General features: G+C 39.4%; 1 protein-coding gene across 1 annotated transcript in view; it reads right to left on the reverse strand.

Annotated features, from left to right (window-relative positions):
• Positions 1–1,748: 1,748 nt before the first annotated feature.
• Positions 1,749–20,088, reverse strand: part of thoc2 (THO complex 2) — a 92,978-nt gene continuing 74,638 nt past the window's right edge. Inside the window, 10 exon segments of the mRNA XM_016254987.1 lie at positions 1,749–2,108; positions 2,225–2,270; positions 2,401–2,471; positions 7,642–7,781; positions 7,967–8,033; positions 8,121–8,294; positions 13,506–13,541; positions 14,787–14,848; positions 16,824–17,185; positions 18,801–18,903. Of these exon segments, the coding sequence (XP_016110473.1) occupies positions 2,243–2,270; positions 2,401–2,471; positions 7,642–7,781; positions 7,967–8,033; positions 8,121–8,294; positions 13,506–13,541; positions 14,787–14,848; positions 16,824–17,185; positions 18,801–18,903 (1,043 nt within the window). The 3' untranslated portion in view covers positions 1,749–2,108; positions 2,225–2,242.

Consider the following 20,088-nt stretch of genomic DNA (forward strand, 5'->3'; position numbering starts at 1 on the left):
GCAGCTTTGTGAACAGGTTTTAAGAGAAAACTGCTATTTAGGAGAACTCTTAGTGGTAAGATAAAAGGTTTTATGAATACGGGCCCAGATCTCTTTAAAATATTCTCAGATTTATTTAGACACCACACTTAAAATTTCAGCATGCCATTCAATATCACTGAGTATAATATATAATATAAATTGTCATTTACTTTAAACAACAATTGCAGAAGCCTATGTATACACTATATATGTATATTGTTTGTGAAATGCTAGTGAGTACTGTCATACCTCCAATAAATCACCAAATCACCAGTAGATTGTTTACATTACATTGCTATACTTACATACTTATATTAATAGGTATTAGTACGACTCTACTCGTTTGCAGAAGCCTATGTATACACTATATATGTATATTGTTTGTGAAATGCTAGTGAGTACTGTCATACCTCCAATAAATCACCAGTAGATTGTTTACATTACATTGCTATACTTACATACTTATATTAATAGGTATTAGTACGACTCTACTCGTCATTTAGAAGTACTGAAATAAGCCTAATAGTAACATTAACACAGATTACGTAGAACTGCTCTACATAAAGTTCAATATCATTAAATGTACATTTCTCAAAGTGAAAAACTGCACTACTCTTTGCCGAGATGCTTACTGAACAAATGTAATAAAATGTTTAGTTTTAAATGCTTTAGCATCATTTGTGGCAGATGCAACCAGCTTTATATTTTTTAACTAATGCAACGGCATTCAGAGTTTTTGAAGTGTGACTCGTGTCCAAATATTTCATGTTTGCTGTGTGTGTGGAAATGATCAATTCATCTTGTGCATTTGAAGAATTTCATGGTCATCACAAAGAGCTCAAAAAGATATCAAACACGCATTCTCTTCACCAATGCTACCTTGTCAGGCGTTCGGGAGCAAATTGGCGCAATAAATGCAGTTATTTGGTTTAGCTAAATCCCCAAGCGTCCAATAAAAAACAACAAGAGACATGCCATACACTAATAAAACTATTTTATTTAGAAAAAGCATACACTTTGTAGATTCTGCCAGATAAAAACTCCATGAAGTAATTTGGAAAGTCATGAATTGCTTCCTTTTCAGTCCACTTATTTACGGAGAAATCCAGCTTGCCATTCTTGATACAAATCTTTTAAAAACGTGATTGAACACACAAAGGAGGCGTACATTTGAAATGAAAGTAACAGGAAATGTCTTATTACATGGAACCATTTTATTTCTGTGTACATAATATACAAATAGAGCATTTGTACGGCTTCAAACACCTAGTCTAAATGTCACATGTGAATTTAAAAAAAGGAAAAAAGGTAGTATTCAGGAAAACAGAGCTTTCATTTTTACTTAAAAAAAAAAAAAAAAAAAAAAAAAAAAAAAAAAAAAAGAATACGCGAGGTCATAAAAACGCAAGCATTTGAGAGCGACACCAATTCAACCTGAATCTGTTTGTGATGCAAGCAGCACATTGTGCTAAATATTAAAGGAAACAAACTTTCAGTGAAGCACTGAAAATATCACAATAAAAATGGCAGATTAAAATACAAGCGACAACTTTTCTAGGCAAAACAACAGGAGTTTGGATGCAGGCAAGATTCCTAAGTGTGCGAGGGAGTCCTCTTTCCAGACGGTGAATTAAGATGCTGACATGGATGAGAAAGCTGGGCTGATGAATCCTGCAGGAACTACTGTAGAAATAAAGGAAAAAAAGAATTTAATTTTTAATAAAAAAAAAAAAAAAAAAGAAAAAACAGAAAAGAAAGTAATACGCGAGGTCATAAAAACGCAAGCATTTGAGAGCGACACCAATTCAACCTGAATCTGTTTGTGATGCAAGCAGCACATTGTGCTAAATATTAAAGGAAACAAACTTTCAGTGAAGCACTGAAAATATCACAATAAAAATGGCAGATTAAAATACAAGCGACAACTTTTCTAGGCAAAACAACAGGAGTTTGGATGCAGGCAAGATTCCTAAGTGTGCGAGGGAGTCCTCTTTCCAGACGGTGAATTAAGATGCTGACATGGATGAGAAAGCTGGGCTGATGAATCCTGCAGGAACTACTGCAGCCAGTGCCACTCAGGAAAACTTCTGCATTATCCAAAAGCACATTGCAAATCAATTACCGCTCTTTTTCACATTCACCGACCCATTTCTCCACTCTTAAGAAACGAGTAATAAAAAGGAAAGTGTCCTCAAACGCTCACCTCGAGAGTCAGCATGGATTATCTGTGCTTTTCTGATGATTTATGAGTGAGGAATGTTAAGGAAAAAAACACTGTTGATCTGCTCCAGTGCAGTTTAAAGCTGATTTCTATACAGAGAGCATGACTTCTTTCCATCTCTACACGCTGCCGTTGGTGTTTAAGGCATCAAAGGATATTGTTTCTTCTCTTCTTTAGCGCCAGTGCTGTCTCTCTTCTTTTCGGATTTCTCTTTGTCGTGCCTGGACTCCTGCAGCAGAGGAAACACCAGAGCATCGGTGAACATGTGCAGGAAATGGTTTCATTTCACACTGGATCTACAGTTGCTGTTTAATTGGTGCATTTGGGTGTTTTGGTTGAGTTTCGATGTAGTTAAAAAGGGCTTCTCTGCAGATGTAAGGATGATCGAGCAGTGTTCATTTCTAAAGCTTTGTTTCAGGCACAGGGTTGGTCTCCTCATGAAAATACATCAAACTGTAAAAGCTTGCTATATTTTTTTAAATATAATATAAATTTACTTTAAATGTTTCAAACAAAAAGGATTCAAATAAAGTGAAACCTGAGATAATCAATGTTATTGCATTTTAGTTTTTAAAGTCAATTCTTGGGGATGTGTAGGATATTAGATTTGTTACAGCATATTCATAATGCAAGTTTAGGTCTGTTCACACCAAAGACAACAACTGCAAAGTTTTGATAATCGTTCTAATTCTATAAGAATGACCACATCAAAACTAATCTAATGATCAAAGCTATATATAACGATAAAAACACTGACAGCCAATCATAATCCAACCAGCTTTAAACAGCGCTAGCATTCAAAGCAGCGGACCACAACTGCACCACACACTTACAAACAAACGAGACCTCATTATCTGTTCCTGTGGATGCTAATAGAATTAGGGCTGGGCGACTGATTTTTCAAATAAAATTTGAGACGCATAAATTTAGGGATGCACCGATACCACTTTTTTCAGTACTCGCACGATACCGATACTTTTGTTTTTGGTACTTGCCAATACAGAGTACCGATACCAATATTTTTATTGCATTTGTACATTTTTTTAAATATTGGGTACAGAAACCAAAAGAGTATGTATAATGTTAGTTGGTTAACTTCATTTATGAAATAGATAGTCAAACCAAAATTTATTCAGACACCTTCAACATTTCTCACATTATCACGGTTTATTCGCTATAGTTTAGAAAATGGTAATAAAATATGACAAGAACTCCGAGTTAAACCGTGTCAGAGCAAATTCAGCTTGATAATGTTAGATTTCTTTGATAGAAAGGTATGTAATAGATTACAATCAACCAAAAATTAGACAGCTGTTAGTATGACAGTATTTACACAACTATCAATACTTAGTCGGGCAACCCTTAGCCTTAATTGACAGCCTGTAGTCTCCTGGGCATGCTGTCACCCAGCTTCATGCAAACCTCAACTTCAATGTTTTTTTACTGGTAGTCCACTGTATGAAGAAATTTTGGGTATAATTTGTCAGTTTACTTTATTTTGCTATCCTCACTTACATAAATGAACTATAGTGTCCTGCACCCACTGGTAAAAAAATATCACAAATTATATCTGGTCTCAATCATTTTTGGTTTCACTGTATATCCTTCTGTTATTTTCAGACTTAATTATGCCCATTAAAATGTATTTTACAAGTTTTTGTTACTTTCACTGTTAATTTTTTGCTCTATGGTACATCATCTTTAATTTAATAGCATTAGAGCTGCTCCATTGCAGCGGCTCAGTACTGTAATCACGCGCTTTGCTGTAATAATGCAGGGAACCACTCATAAATTTCCTAACTGTGATATTTTCAGAAATAGAAGTCGCGTTTTTTTTGTCATCTGAAACATGCTGCGATTTATATTCCAGAGCCACTCATATAATGCAGAAACGCTCCAGCAAGCAAAACATGCGCGACACGTGCACATATTTGTACTGATGCAGAATAGTACAGCCTAGCGCATTTCACACAAGCTGCTAGATTCGCTTTCGCCAGAAAGTCGTGTATGTCTAAGGTTAAAAATAAATGACATTTATAGTGAATGCCCCTATAAAATGGTCTTTTTATGATTTTGTTTTAATCCAAATGATGCGTGTGCTAAGTGAGTGAACATCAAAGATCACACAACAGAATTGCGTGCGCGCTCTCTCTCTCTCTCCCTCGCTACCGTTAAGTAACTTGTGCATTGTTTTACTTGTTTTTGACGTATTCGACCGAACTACAAACTTTCCAATGATGTCTGTGAGAAAGGTATATTCACTCGACAAGCTCGTGCATCTGCGCCGCCGTGCGCTCAATCCACTCAGTGTGCTTTGTTTATCAGCTCGCGCACATCAGCTATACAGGCGTTAATACTGAATGTTTAACATTATATTCATTGCATACATATACTCCATAGACATCCTTAATCTCTAATAACTCCATTCTGCTGTCTGTTGCTCTTTTGTCTGTGTTTCATTGTCTGAATATGGCACTTATCACATGCTGTGTGGTATCAGCGTTTAGTATCGGGGCCGATACCGATACCAGTATCGGTGCATCCCTACATAAAATGCTTGATTTTTTGTTTTGTTTTGTAGGGCTACACAATTTGGCCAAATTTGTGAGTATGTAATTATATAGCTATAAAAAAAAGAGAAAAAAAAAAGATATAATATTGTTATTGCTAAAAAAAACATACACATATATATATATATATATATATATATATATACACACAGTATCTCACAAAAGTGAGTACACCCCACACATTTCAGCAACATTATATTCATTGCATACATATACTCCATAGACATCCTTAATCTCTAATAACTCCATTCTGCTGTCTGTTGCTCTTTTGTCTGTGTTTCATTGTCTGAATATGGCACTTATCACATGCTGTGTGGTATCAGCGTTTAGTATCGGGGCCGATACCGATACCAGTATCGGTGCATCCCTACATAAAATGCTTGATTTTTTGTTTTGTTTTGTAGGGCTACACAATTTGGCCAAATTTGTGAGTATGTAATTATATAGCTATAAAAAAATGAGAAAAAAAAAAGATATAATATTGTTATTGCTAAAAAAAACATACATATATATATATATATATATATATATATACACACAGTATCTCACAAAAGTGAGTACACCCCTCACATTTCAGCAACCATTTTATTATATGTTGTCAAGGGACAATACTATAGAAATGAAAATTGGATACACTTTAGACTAGTCAATGTGCTGCTTGTATAGCAGTACAGATTTACTGTCCTCTAAAAATAACTCAACAAACAGCCATTGTTGTCTAAATAACTGGCAACAAAAGTGAGTACACCCTAAGTGAATGTCAAAACTGTGTCCAAAGTGTCAATATTTTGTGTGAGCACCATTGTCATCTAGCACTGCCTTAATCCTACTGGGCATGGAGTTCATCTTCCACTCCTCCATAATGACATCACGGAGCTGCTGGATGTTAGACGCATGGCGCTTCTCCACCTTCTGCTTGAGGATGCCCCACAGGTGCTCAATAGGGTTCAGGTCTGGAGACATGGCCACTCCATCACCTTCAGCTTTCTCAGCAAGGCAGTTTTCATCTTGGCGGTGCGTTTGGGGTCGTTATCATGTTGGAAAACTGCACATCTGCATCATGTTCTGCTTCAGTATGTCACAGTACATGCTGGAATCCATGTTTCCCTCAATGAACCGCAGCTCCCCAGTACCAGCAGCACTCATGCAGCCCCAGGCCATGATGCTACCACCACCATGCTTGATTGTAGGCAAGACACAAGTTCCTTGGTACTCCTCACCAGGGCGTCGCCACACATGCTGAACACCATCTGAGCCAAACAAGTTTATCTTAGTCTCATCAGACCACAGGACATGGTTCCAGTAATTCATGCTCTTGGACAGGTTGTCCTCAGCAAACTGTTTGCGGGCTTTCTTGTGAGTCAGCTTTAGAAGGGGCTTCCTTCTGGGACGACGGTCATGCAAACCGACTTGCTGCAGTGTGCGGCGTATGGTTTGAGTACTGACAAGCTGATCTCCCGCTTCTGCAAACTCTAAAGCAATGCAAGGCCTGTTCCGAGTGGAACTTGTCTTAGAAAACCTCTGTATGACCCTGGCCAATGTACTGTAACTCAGTTTAAGGGTGTTACAGATCTTCTTATAGCCTAGGCCATCTTTGTGGAGAGCAACAATTCTAATTCTCAAATCCTCAGAGAGTTCTTTGCCATGAGGTGCCATGTTGAACATCCAGCAGTCAGTATGAGAGAATTGTACACAAAGCACCAAATTTTAACTGCTCTAATACAAGATACACAAATATGTATGGTCCTGTCAAGTAGACAAAAACATGAACATGGTGAATAGGACATGTGGCTTTGCATGGTTAAACGACATACAGCGGTTATCACTTAGGGTGTACTCACTTTTGTTGCCAGCTATTTTGACAATAATGGCTGTATGTGGAGTTATTTTCAGAGGACAGTAAATCTGTACTGCTATACAAGCAGCACACTGACTACTCTAAAATATATCCAAGTTTAATTTCTATAATATTGTCCCTTGAGAAGATATACTAGAATGGTTGCTGAAAAGTGAGGGGTGTACTCACTTTTGTGAGATACATATATATATATATATATACTGAATTAAAAGAAAAGAAAAAAAAAAGAGTAATATTTCACTGTAAAATTACAAAGATGAATAAAAATACAAATATTAATAACACTCATTTTGTTTTACATTACAACTGTAAAAATGACAATACTAATATTCGTGGCTGTCTTATTTTCAAACATTTAACCATTAAACCTTTTGACAGAAAACTGCAGGGAACTCTCAAAGCTGCACTTTTGTCCATAATCCCTTCATACTACAGGTTTATGAAGATGGCTGGTGCATATTGTGTTCCCAAACTCAGAGCTGATGCAGAGACTGAGCTCATGTGGAGCAGCAAACACAGGCCGATCGCGTGTAAATGAACACAGTGCTGCGACTTCATTGTGAAACACACAGCGCATATTTAAATCGTAACCACTAAGCCATATCATCATTTGGATTTATTTTGATGAATCATGCAGCTCCAGTAATCGCTATAGTTAGTTATCGCTGTGTGTGTGTGAACAGGCCTTTACACATTTGAATTGACCATTATGATTTTAATCTAATCTTTCTACATTGTCTTTTTAATTATAGTCATGTATATTTTATGCCGCCTCATATTCTCAACAATGAGATTAACTGCCATCAGATTTCTAATATAGACTATGATATTCTGCTCTCTAGACATTGGTCAGTCACTCAATGGGATCACGAACGATGAGTCGAGTTGAACACTTTTAGGGGTTTGTTTGACATCTTAACCCCAGATATGAGTGATGTAAGTTGTATAGGTGGAACAGAACAGTCACAAACCTTTTTGCCTCCAGAGGTCTTCTCCGGTTTGGCCAAATCACTCTTGTCCTTGCTGGTGGATTTGGAGCGTTTGCTGTTGTCCTTGTCGTTGGAGTGGGGCGATTCGGAGGGGCTGGCGCTCTTGCTGTGTTTGGAGGAGCCTGTGTGAAGAGAGAGAGAGCGCAGTCATGTGAGTCAGATAACACACGAGAGCTGCGCCGCCGCCGCGGGGAGGGCTTTCTGATTGCCTCCTCTGCAGAGAAAGAACGTTCCGCTTCGCTAGCTCGCCTCTCCTGCTCTCGGCACAGGGCAAAACAAATTTAAAAGATAGGCGTAATCGACTCACTCATTCCATTTTCATCTTTGCGGCGCTTGGCTTCCTGGCTCATCTCGCGGTCACTGTTTGAGTAGTCCTAGATGAAGAAACGGCGCAAATCAACTCAATTACGGCTCTTTAGACGTCCATGTTGCAAATGAGAAAAGTGCTTTAAGAACCTCACCAAGTGTCCAAATCCTTTAACAGCGTCAGGGACGGAGCCACTTACTCGTTTCCGGTCCTTCCGGTCTTCTTTCTTCTCCCTCTCTTTGGAACGGTCCCTGGATTTGTCAGACTCTTTCTTCTCGTCGTCCTTCTCTTTGCTCTTGGGCAGGACTGTGCTGTGGTTAGGATGGTGCTGAGGGTTGGATGGAGAGATAAGAGAGGGTTAACACCTTGCAGGATGAGAGCTACAGCACTCGCAGCGGCCCGCTGCCACTTCATTAGCATGCCCCATTAGAGTCGCACTCGCCTTCCCATGAGCCTTCACACCTCACAGTGCTATCAGACACACCCACTGGAAGTCCAAGCACTCTATTAAAAGCTGAACTCACATATGCAGCCCTTTCACGTGCCTCGCATCAGGCATTCAACGCACCACAAAACAAGCGGCAAACCTCCATGTGAAAAGTGTTACAAAAGGGCGATTTTACTGGGTTGCTAGGCAGCAAGAAAAAAGGCAAGGAGGATCAGTCCACAAACTTATTGATACGTCATGCTAATCTTGCCAGGTATTCAGTGGCCACAGCTGAAAAGGTCAGAGGCCAAAAGGATGCAAGGCGAAATTAATATTTGACCTGTACGTTAAGGCTGCACGATATTGCTTAAATAATCATTATTTTGCTCAAAAACATTACGATTATTGACTTTTTTTTAACATTTACAGAATTAAAGCACTTTCAAATAAGCACAAATGAAGAGAAAGTCAGCTTGCATTGTTTGCTTGCAGATTCATTGTGTACGTAATGTGGCATCAGAGTACACTGCAGCTGGATGCTTCAGTGCATTGGGAAGCGCTGATATGATTCACGAGAAAAGCTCGTAAGGGTCGTGATTCACAAATCAACCAACAAATAGTTGACCTCTTCAAACAAGCATTGAGCAATACTGTTATGAAACATCACAATGCTCCTTAAGAACGGCAAATCTTCAGAACATGGATGAAGCCTTACTTTTGCAAAGAAATTCATTTGGAGAACAACACGTGGAAAGTGCTCAAATAACAAAAACGAAGCATGAGCAAGCAAGATAAACTGTTGTTGGCATTCGTTCAAGCTTAACATCAACATCTCAGACAGAAAATGACAAGCCTGAATGTTTGCTGCAGAGATCTAGAGCAGTCGCTCTCACTCTCAGCAAACCTCCAAGGGGAGGCAACTTAAAAGTATTTCAATTAATAAATGAGTATTAATATATTAAAATAATGAAATATCTAATCCAAATTAAAATGCTAAATAATCATATTGCCCTTTAAAAATAATTTATTTAATTTATATAAATTTATATACAATTTATATATAATATATGTTTAATAAATATTAAATGTTTGTAGCAATAATCAGCAGATTAGTTGTTATCAAAATATTTTTTTACTTGTAGTCTTAACTAGCAGAGAGTGCCAAGCCCCAAAATGCTTCATGGAATAAGATAAAATGTAAAACCTTAAATGTAAACTCATCTGTTGTTTGGTCTTTGCAAATTAATGAAGATGTACTTTCAGGTGGAAGCAGGTATATACACACTGTCTAATTTCATCCTTTACACAACACAAGCTGCCAGACGCACAGGACACAAACTCAACTGCCCACATCATGTTCAGCAACTCATGCTCTCAAAAGAGCTTCATTAACAATTTGCTGCAGTGCTATTTTTTTTTTGTTTAAGTTGTTTGATCATTAGCCTCATATTCATGTTCCAGCTGGAACTGACACACACAGAATAAAGTAACTTAAATCAAATGGAGGGAAAAAAAAATATATAAAATGTCCATGTGCATAAAAGCACACTCACAATAAATATGATTCTTGTTTGGAATGTAACAGCAGAATGTGGTTAGTGTTGTTTGGAAAACTGCCATTTCAGACTCTCCTACTGATCCAAAGATGCTCTGCTGATAAATGTGGGGGAGAGGAACAAAACCAGACTGAGATCCAACAGAGCAAGAGATACTGGGGGGGGGAACGAGTCTTTTTGAAGGCGGTTAACGATTGTTCTCCAAATGACCTGAGCATTCACATCTTCACCAGCTTACTGTAGCCTCTAATTCCCGGTTCAGACTACACTATTTTAGCCCGATTTTGCCACGATTTGCTTGACGTTTGAGGTGTCATGGGGATTCGTAAACGACAATGGCCGTTGGGACGCAAGATTCCATCGTAGTGGACGACAACCGATTCCACGTCTGCGATGCTTCACGACAGAAAGACTAGCATGTTTAATTTTTTTTCCCGTCGTCCACGACGAGTTCTGTTACATTGGTGACGTTGACCAATAGCAGCACAGAAGCTCTTTCATACACACGTTTCAAACATCGCAAAATGAAAGAGATGGTGCTGCTAGGTGGGATTATGAATCCTGCCAGTATGATGTGTCATTGAGGGACTACCACGACAGAACAAAGAAAGAAAAATGCTGGCGAATTATAGCGGAAGCGCTTCAGCAATGTTTACACTCGTTTTCAGAAGTCCGTCGCTAGTTCCGCCTTCTCGATCACATCACACGCGTCGCTAAAGACGGCACACGATGAACGGTCGGGAAGCAAAGTGTAGTCTGACATGTTTCTTGTCCACGCCACGACAAGATTTTAGGAGTCAAAATCGTGTAATTTGACACAGTGACTTTTGGTGCTTTTCCACTGCATGTTACGGCTCGGTACGGTTCACTTTTGGGGGGTTTTCCACTGGTTACAGTACCTGGTACTTTTTTAGTACCCCCTCGGTTGAGGTTCCAAGTGAACCGTACCGTTACCAAAACGTGACGTATAAACTCTGCTGATCACGGATTGGCCGGAGAGAATCGTCACTACCTGCGTCACTGAACTTGCGACACAAACACAACAGAACCGCTAGATTTAAATCAGCACAGCCAGCGAAGGATTGAATGCAACTGTTTTAAACAAGCGCACCTTTTATAACAACCAAAAAGTGTCTGTTTCATTGTCTGTTGAGGAAGTACAGACGTTCCTCTCATTGATAGCAGAAAAGCGGATCCAGCGAGAGCTTGATGGGGCGACGCGGAATGAATATGTTTTTCAGGAGTCGCGGCGCAACTATAACGACATGTGAATAATCCCGCCCACTCTAAAGCGGTACTAAACTGCAGTGGAAACGCAAACCGAGCCATACTGAGCCATGCCGAGTCGTACCACGCAGTGGAAAAGCGCCATATCGTGACCGACAAAAATATCGTGTAGTCTGAACCCGGCATTAGCCTCCTTCAAAGACCTGACATAGTAGTGATTTCTGATACCTGAAAGAAACGCTCTTTAACGTCAGAACTTACGCATTCAGTCTGATTTGTGAATAAATTGGTTGTGAACCAGTTAATAAAATAGTACTTTATTTTCAATTTCTGAAAGATTACTTGACTTGAAACGGCTGTTGAAATCCTGACAAACTTCCAGGAGCATTTTCGCCGTCTATCTCTTGGTTCTGTCATTTTTATTTGTTCCACTGCTTATTTGTTTTGTTCTTATATATGTTAAAGACACTTGCTTACCCAACATCATAAAGCACCTCTGTTTCGAAAGGGTATTCACAAACTCCTTGAGAGTGAATGACTGCAGAATTAATCATTCATCACAACTGAAATACAAGAATAATACACAGCTGACACGATATCCTACAAGAAACAACCCAACCGGTTCAGGAAAATAACAGATTTTGTAACTAATGCTAAATACATCTATACTGAGGGTCTGTGATGCCTCCTCTCTTCCTTCATATCTGGATGATCCTGCAGTTGATGTGGGGGAATACTTTGACAGCAGGCCTTCAGAGAGAGAGAGAGAGAATAAAATAACAGGCTGCTCAAAATTCAGCTGCATTGCTTTTTCAGGTGGTGCCATCAGCATATTTCCAAACATCCTTCAGTGACCAAACTGCAAAAACACTTATCTCCCTGCCCGCTGACAGGAGCTGTTCAAAAGAGACCGGAGTGGCAGAATAGAGGACCAGAGTCCAATCAGACAGCGAGGACTGAGAGAGGAGCCCAGGAGAGCGTAGCCACGGGAAGAATAGAGGATGCTGTTGGGCTGAAATTACATTAGCAGAATATAAAATGTCCTGGCAGAGGAGGAGAGGGATGTGCGAGCACAAGAGCGCTACGCATGTTTTTGAAGGGAAAATGGACTTTTTAAAGACCGATATACCACAAGAAACATTCCACACCTGGCATGTGGCACAAAATGTGCTGTAATCTACAGACGCATTCATGACATACAGCGTGAGGACAGTTTCTGCAGCAAGACGAGATAAATATTGGGAGTATCTCAAAGGCTAGTGAGCTGCCTACCCACACAGCATTTCTGGGCATCCGTCTGAAAGAATGCTGCCTACATAGACAGCATTCCTGTGCATCACAGATGGGTTTGGAACGCCCAAGCAATTGCTGCCTACCATGATGGTATCATTTGGAATGTACAGCAACTCAATTAAATCAGTTTTATTTTCACCCAAATTCTGTTATTTTTCCCCAAATTGTGCATTTTACATTTTAATTGTTAAGTGACATTTAATTGTAACAATCACAAATTATGTGTAATCAACTGAATTCGTCAAATAATTGAATCTATTAAAATGTTAACAATAACAGTAACCTATGAAATCTAGAATCTGTTTAAATGTAATACAAATAAATGATCAAAAAACAGTAATAAAATGAATGCAAAACAATGTAAAAGATTAATTACATTGAAATTTGAACAATTCCTTTCATTTCTTGGCAAAGCACTGCACAAGAGAGGTTTACTGGTTAAATTCAAACATGGATGAAAAAGTGTGTGATATTACTTTGAGAAGCACATTCTACTTTTCAATAGTAATATCTTCACGTTATAAATTCAGGTTAAACAAAACTTATTTTGGGGGGTTTGCATTTGTGTTTCATCAAATGAAATGCTGGAGAGCTGACTCTAAAGTAGTGCATGTGTTCAAGTCACATTGCACAGCTCTACTTTTGATTTCTCCATTTATATAGTAAATTCCATTTTAACGACTGGATTACACAATTCCTTCTGCATTTTCTGCATTATGGAAATCATAGGGCCCTATTAGGACCCCACAGAGGTGTTTGGCATGAAAGAAATGCAGCCTAACGACAGTATAGGAGTGTTTAAAACTATAAAACATGCTGTCTAGCTATACTGCATTTTTGGCCATCAAAGGTACATTTTGGACAAATACTGCTTACATGGACAATATTTTTGAGCATTGCTCGGATGTTTTGAACCAATAACGGCGACCGATATTGCACATAACTTTCATTTGTAATGACCGCTTGAATGGTCTGGGTAGACCATTCACTAGGTTTGAAGACACAATCAGAGTTAAGGACTGAAAAAGGTCCAAACCTTTGAAGCTGAGTCCTTGAAGTCGTTGAGATTGTCCTGTAGGAATGAATGGAGATGACAGATGAGCTGGAGAGGATGGCACACAGCAGGAGAAAGGCTGGGGGAGGCTGGCCGTCAATCAACACATCCCCAAAGACCTTCAAAGACTAGAACTTTCACATGGTTAGAGACGAAGAGACCGGACTATCGGAGCCTAACGCTAGTCTGCGCTGGACTATCTCAACCTGCATGTGTTTGGAGAACGTCACTGCACTGAGCATCATAGGTAAACATCTTAACTCGTATCTTTGGTCTAAAATAGAGCATACATTCTGTGGATTAACTATGGGAGTTGATGAAGATGACAAAACAAGCTAAACTCAGCTAGGATTCATAAATGAAGGGAATAGGAGGTGGTCATGTACACTTTGGCATGAGGTCTCACTCATAGACAATTGCAACAAGATTCCTGGTCACGGATAGACAGATCCCTCTGGGAAGGCCATGCCCACACTTTTTTTCCTGGTTGCCCTTCTCTTTATGCAGTAGTTGCTGGTGACGCGGCTTTCTCTGGATGCTGAACGAACCGTCTTGCTGGTTGCACGGATATCTGGAAAGCTCTCGTCGAAAACCCTTCCACGAATCGGGTGTGGGAAAAAAAAAAAAAAAAGTAGCACTGAAGAGAAGCATATTCCTGTCTGGGATCCCAGATCGGTGAAACATTCCAGCTCCTGCAGGAGTCGCCGACGTTGAGGAGATCGGACGCGATCAGGATTTCTTCCAGCGGAAACATTCTCGTCTCGAAGTTTCGTTTAAAAAGCAAAAGGACTGATTCTTATTTATATCTCTTACGATTTGCTTCCTCAGCAAGTAATATGCTATGATTCAAAAAGGGAGGGCGATTTACAAAAATAAATATTTATATTTACAATCTCGCAAAAAGTACGGCGTACGACAAGGAACAAAACTTATGAGGCACTTGGCTAGATTCTCTTAGCATGGAAAAGCAAAAACGAAGCATGTGCTAGAATTTAAGATTTTGGCAAGTCCTTGGAAATTTATCTTAAAAATCTGACATCTATTGAAAAAATACTTCTCCAAAAAAAAATTAAAATAATAATAATAGTCCATAAGATGCCAAATTCCCCCCAACTGCTCTCCTACAACAGCTGGGCTCCAGAAGCCTCCTCTCAAACTCCAGTGGGTGACGCGGAAGGACGAGGAAGGTTTGGAAAACACGTGATCTCCGACAGGTAGGGACAAGAGGAAAGAAGTGCACAGCTCTCCTCAGGCCATACTAACCTTAACTGCAGAGGAGTGCGACGGTGACGAGTGCGTGTCAAGCTTTCGTCTTTTTTGCTCTGCTGAGAGAAGAAATACGAGGTTCAGGTTCAATAAATGCTTTTTTTGCTTTAGATTTTCTGTTCTGCAGCATGCAATTTAAACAATATGGACAGACACTCGGGTGAGTGTCTAAAGGAACATTTTAATTTTAGGGTGAACTAAATCCAAAATCCTTTACGTACTCTTCTTAAAATTAAGAGTTAATTTTCAAAAAATGATAAACGCCACTTTAAAAAAAAAAAAAAAGAGCTGATTGCCATGCATTATTCTCCACATATAGTTCGATCTGAAGCCTAAACATGTTTTGTCAAAAAAGCCGGTTTTGTCCACTTTCAAGGCATCGCGAGTTCACGTTTTACTGCAGAAGCCGAAAAGCGCCCTTGTTGTTCATGAACAGAAGCCGATAAGTCCATTTTAGCGAATTAGCGCTCTGTATTCAAGTCAGGTGACAAGGCTACTTTCACTTTGAAAAGACGTGCAAGCTGAGAGGAGTTTCGTCAAAGCAGACTAAAAGTGATCGAGGATGGATCATTTCGACAAACTTGATGAACCTGTGATATCTACAGGGCGAAAAACTAAAATAAAAGCGGAAACGTTTTCACGGAACCTTGCAAAAGCAGCGCGTTACAATGGTGAAGGAAAAGCTCCGTGTATTGCATGTAATCACATCTAGGGGTGTGCGATATATATCGTCTGCGATAATATCGTAATTGTTGTTTTAACGAGGTGCGATTTGACATTATCGAGTATTTTGCAAAAACCATTCAAAACATCCCTACAGAGACGCATACATTACGTGAAGTCTAGACTAGTGTGTGTGCGCATGTAGTGTGTTTTCTTTCACTGCATGATTCAGTCTATTAAAATGCATTTAGAATGATCACAAATTCAAGACATGGCAGAACATTTATATATTTATACCACTTCATATAGTTATTCAATTTCACACGAAGAGTGCCGTTTTTCTCCAAAAATGACCATGATTTCAAATGTGACATTGAATTCAATAAACAATAAGTTAATTAAGAGACTTACGTTTTAGACACCATATTGCTTGTTTTTGCTCTATTTCGCCAACAAAAATCATGCTGAATACAGCCACAGTTGTTGTTTTAACGAGGTGCGATTTGACATTATCGAGTATTTTGCAAAAACCATTCAAAACATCCCTACAGAGACGCATACATTACGTGAAGTCTAGACTAGTGTGTGTGCGCATGTAGTGTGTTTTCTTTCACTGCATGATTCAGTCTATTAAAATGCATTTAGAATGATCACAAATTCAAGACATGGCAGAACATTTATATATTTATACCACTTCATATAGTTATTCAATTTCACACGAAGAGTGCCGTTTTTCTCCAAAAATGACCATGATTTCAAATGTGACATTGAATTCAATAAACAATAAGTTAATTAAGAGACTTACGTTTTAGACCTCAGAAAAATATCGTCTAATTATCGTTATCGATAAAATCCCAGAAAATATCGAGATGTAATTTGTCAATATCGCACACCCCTAATCACATCCATACAGTTTATGATCACAACAACGTTTGTCAGGCATCTACATTCTCATCTGAGGAGATTACAAAGATTAAACAAGTGTTTTTTTAAAACTTTAAAACATGAAATGTGAAAATTATCTGCTTTTGCCAAAAAACGACTGTTTGAGTTATCTGCTTTTGCTATAAAACAAACTTTTAATATGTAAAAAAAAAAAAATAATAATAATAATAATACTTTCAATGAACTTTAATTTTGTAAATTACCTGTATTTGTTTAAGTTATTATTACTTAATCAAAACAACCCAACTGCATTTGATTGATATTACTTGGAATGCGCAATAAAAAAAAAAAAACATGATTTCTGAAAAAATAAAATCAAAATGGAGTTATCGTTTTTTTCCCAATTAACTCTTCAAATAAAGCCCAAACAAAGTCAAAGAAGTGTAGTGAAGCATATTTAAGCGAACAGCATCAGGGCCGTCTTACCCCGTTCAGACTCGACTCCTTCGGATCTGGGCACGAGGGACTTCATGCTTCCGGCCCCAGCGTTCTTCTCCACTTTGCTGCCTTCCTTAGTCTTGCTGTCGTTGGACACGTCGCGCTCCTTGGACCACTCTTTTTCGGCGGATTTCCCATCAATCTTGCTCTTCTCTTCCTTCTTGTCATCCTTCCTCTTGTCCTTGTCAGCCTTGGGCGTCTTCTCCTTGCTCTCAGTGGGTTTCTCCTCCTTCTGTTTGTCCTTCCCTCCTGCCTTGGCCTCTGGAGTGCTTCCTGGGTTCTTTTCTTTCTTCTCCTTTTTCTCCTTTGTGGTCTTCTCTTTATCTTCCTTCTCTTTGCTCCCTTTAGTGCTGTGAAGAGATCAGGCATCAACTAAAGTCTGCTGAAATGTTTTCTTTATTATAATATTTTTGGCTTTAAAAGCATTACAAAGAGAACAAAACAAATGGCTTTAATTCAGAAATATAGAATAACTGATAAGCTGGAGATGTTCTGGATAGGCACCAGTGATAAAATGTAATATAGCACCACTTAAGATCTTATAAAACCTCATGAATAGTACAGACTGGTCTCCGCTGACTTTAAAGCAACAAATGCTTGAAGTCGAGCCGTTCTTTGGGTAGAGAGTTATGTTAGATAAACTCTTATCTAATGTTCAAATAATGGAGTGAAAAGTAGCTAGTAGCTTTAGAATGTGTATACTAGCCTTCCCAAAATGATCTTAAATGCATTAAAAACACAACATGATAAGTTTGATTTAATTATTTTGTCGTTTCAAATTCTCTGTTCTCTGTCTATTAAAAACAAAGTAAAGAAATAACTTTTATTATTTATTTTTTTGGGTCACACTTTAGTTTGGGGACTAATTCTCACTATTAACTAACTATTAGCTACGACTTTTGCCTCAAACTCCTAGTTTGCTGCTAATTAACAGTTAGTAAGGTAGTTAGGTAGGTATGTGGCCAGATTAAGGGATCTAGAATATGGTCATGCAGAATAAGGCATTAATATGTGCTTTTTAAGAACTAATAACCAGCCAATATGCATTCTAATAAGCAACTAGTTAATAGTGAGAATCTGACCCTAAGCTAAAGTGTTACCACTGAAGTGTTCCCATGTTGGCAACACTGTTATGGGCTGCTAACACTAGACTTTATTCCAATGACTTTAAGAAATGATTTTGATGGTGGAAAGCAGCCTGCAATGCTCTACAGCTCGCTCAAACCAACATACCTAGCCAAAATGAAGCTGGTCTACTGCACACGTGTAAAAATGAGGTGATTCGTAAAGAGTGTAAACCAAAGTTCTGAAAGTGAATATGATCTTTTGGACAAAAAAGTGCCGATATTAGGCTCTTTGTTTTCTCAAAGCCCCTGAGCTACGGGCTGAATTCTCTTGACTGTGTCATTCATTATTAAACCAGAGCACACCGTGACCCCTCTGTTCCTCTCATCTCAGATGAATTACATGTTCCTGACTACGCCACTTTCCCTGACCCCACCAAACCACGTTAAGACACTCAGAAATCCATTACAATCTCATTCCATTCACAGAATTCCTGAATGGAAACTAATGGGGACCTTTCTTCGCCGGTCTCCCATTGAAGAATTTCTTTGGAAATGATGTTTTACACAGCCAATTTGATGGGCCATCGTGCAATTGTGTGTTGTAACAGACATGCCTTTCAGAGATAGTTCCTTTCAAGACATTTCTCTCCGCGATTGCTCAGTTTAATAGAATTGTAAGAGGATTCTTGCCTGGAACACTGTTCAATTTGATTACACAGTTCATAAGGAAGGTAGACTTTGATAAAGGATTGATTTATTTGGTGAGTAGTTTGAAATAAGCCCCCGCTAAACTTTCTCACCCCAGGGTTTCAACTTTTAATGACATTATATTAGAGATGAGAGCAGTACATCATTCTGAGCTTGCGCGGCGTGGAGAGTCGGGACTTGGGTGCAGTACCTGTTCGGCGTGCTGCTTCCGTTGCTGCTGCTCACTTTATTGGCTGCGGTGCTGTTTTTGCTGGCAGTTTTCTGAGCCGCCTGAGATTTGTCCTTGGATTTATCTGCAAATAGAGCAAGCCGACATGGATGTCACACGAGGGCAGACATCATTGTGTCCATACCTACCAAACGAGACAAACTATGGCATGACAGAACGTCCTGATAAAGCGGAAGAATGCCAAAGCTCCTCTGGTGACACAGTGGAGGAGTTATGGCATTTGCTCTTGATGTAAATATGTACAGCTATTAAGCATGCTGGAAAATTGCAAGCATCCTTCATGTGCCATTGAAAGCTCATTGAAAGTGAATGAAAAACAGATTGTGCTTCACAGAAAGTGAATTATTTAAACACCTGAAAACGTTCTTTGAGATTTAAGGGGGGGGGGGGGGGGGGGGGGGGGGGGCGAGGGAGCACGGTGGAGATGATGGGTCGATGGGTGACGGTGGAGGCGAGGGGGCTAGGAGCCGAGGTGGAGCCACTGGGTTTACGGGCCGAGGCAGAGTCCGGGCCTCGGAGGCGGAGGTGAGGGAGACTCCAACCACGGTGTCGCTGGGGGATGGCAGTCCCGCGGGGCTCGCACCACAATGATGGTGGGCTGAGGGCGAGCAGAGGGGCTGCCTGGGTGGGGGGAGGGGGGAGGCTGGGGGGGGGGGGGGGGGGGGGGGGGGGGGGGGGGGGGGGGGGGTGCAATGGTCATTTTACAGCAGCATATCAAAAATGTCATGCTAAAATATTCGCTCATTCACAATTGCTAATGATTTTAAAACACTATTTTAGATTTTTAAACAGCACTTTGTTGTGCTCATTTTATAAACACAGATCCTTTGTAAGTTATGCTCAGAGCAATTAATATCACAGCTACTAATGGGAGGCAGAATGTAACTGATGATGGGGGATTTCACCTCTTCACAGTTATCTAGCAGCAGGCAGGGCTACTTACAGCTGCTGAAATGAAACAAAAACTCTTAGCAACACCATGTTTCAGGTGCGGTTACTTGGGTATTGAGCAGTATGTGGTTTTTAGTGGATTCAGATTGAGTGCCAAACACAGCGGTTTCCACAAAATTGTCTTGTCACGCTGCTTTCAGCAAATCCAAGCGTGACTTAACTCAGGGCTTTCCTGAAAGTGGATATACACTACAGTTCAGATGTTTTGAGCCAGTATGTTTTTTTTAATACCTTTGTATGTATGTATGTATGTGTATGTATGTATATATATATATATATATATATATATATATGTGTG

The sequence above is a fragment of the Sinocyclocheilus grahami genome, unplaced genomic scaffold, assembly GCF_001515645.1.
Source record: "Sinocyclocheilus grahami isolate Dianchi unplaced genomic scaffold, SAMN03320097.WGS_v1.1 scaffold1300.1, whole genome shotgun sequence".
NCBI classification, from domain to species: Eukaryota; Metazoa; Chordata; class Actinopteri; order Cypriniformes; family Cyprinidae; genus Sinocyclocheilus; species Sinocyclocheilus grahami.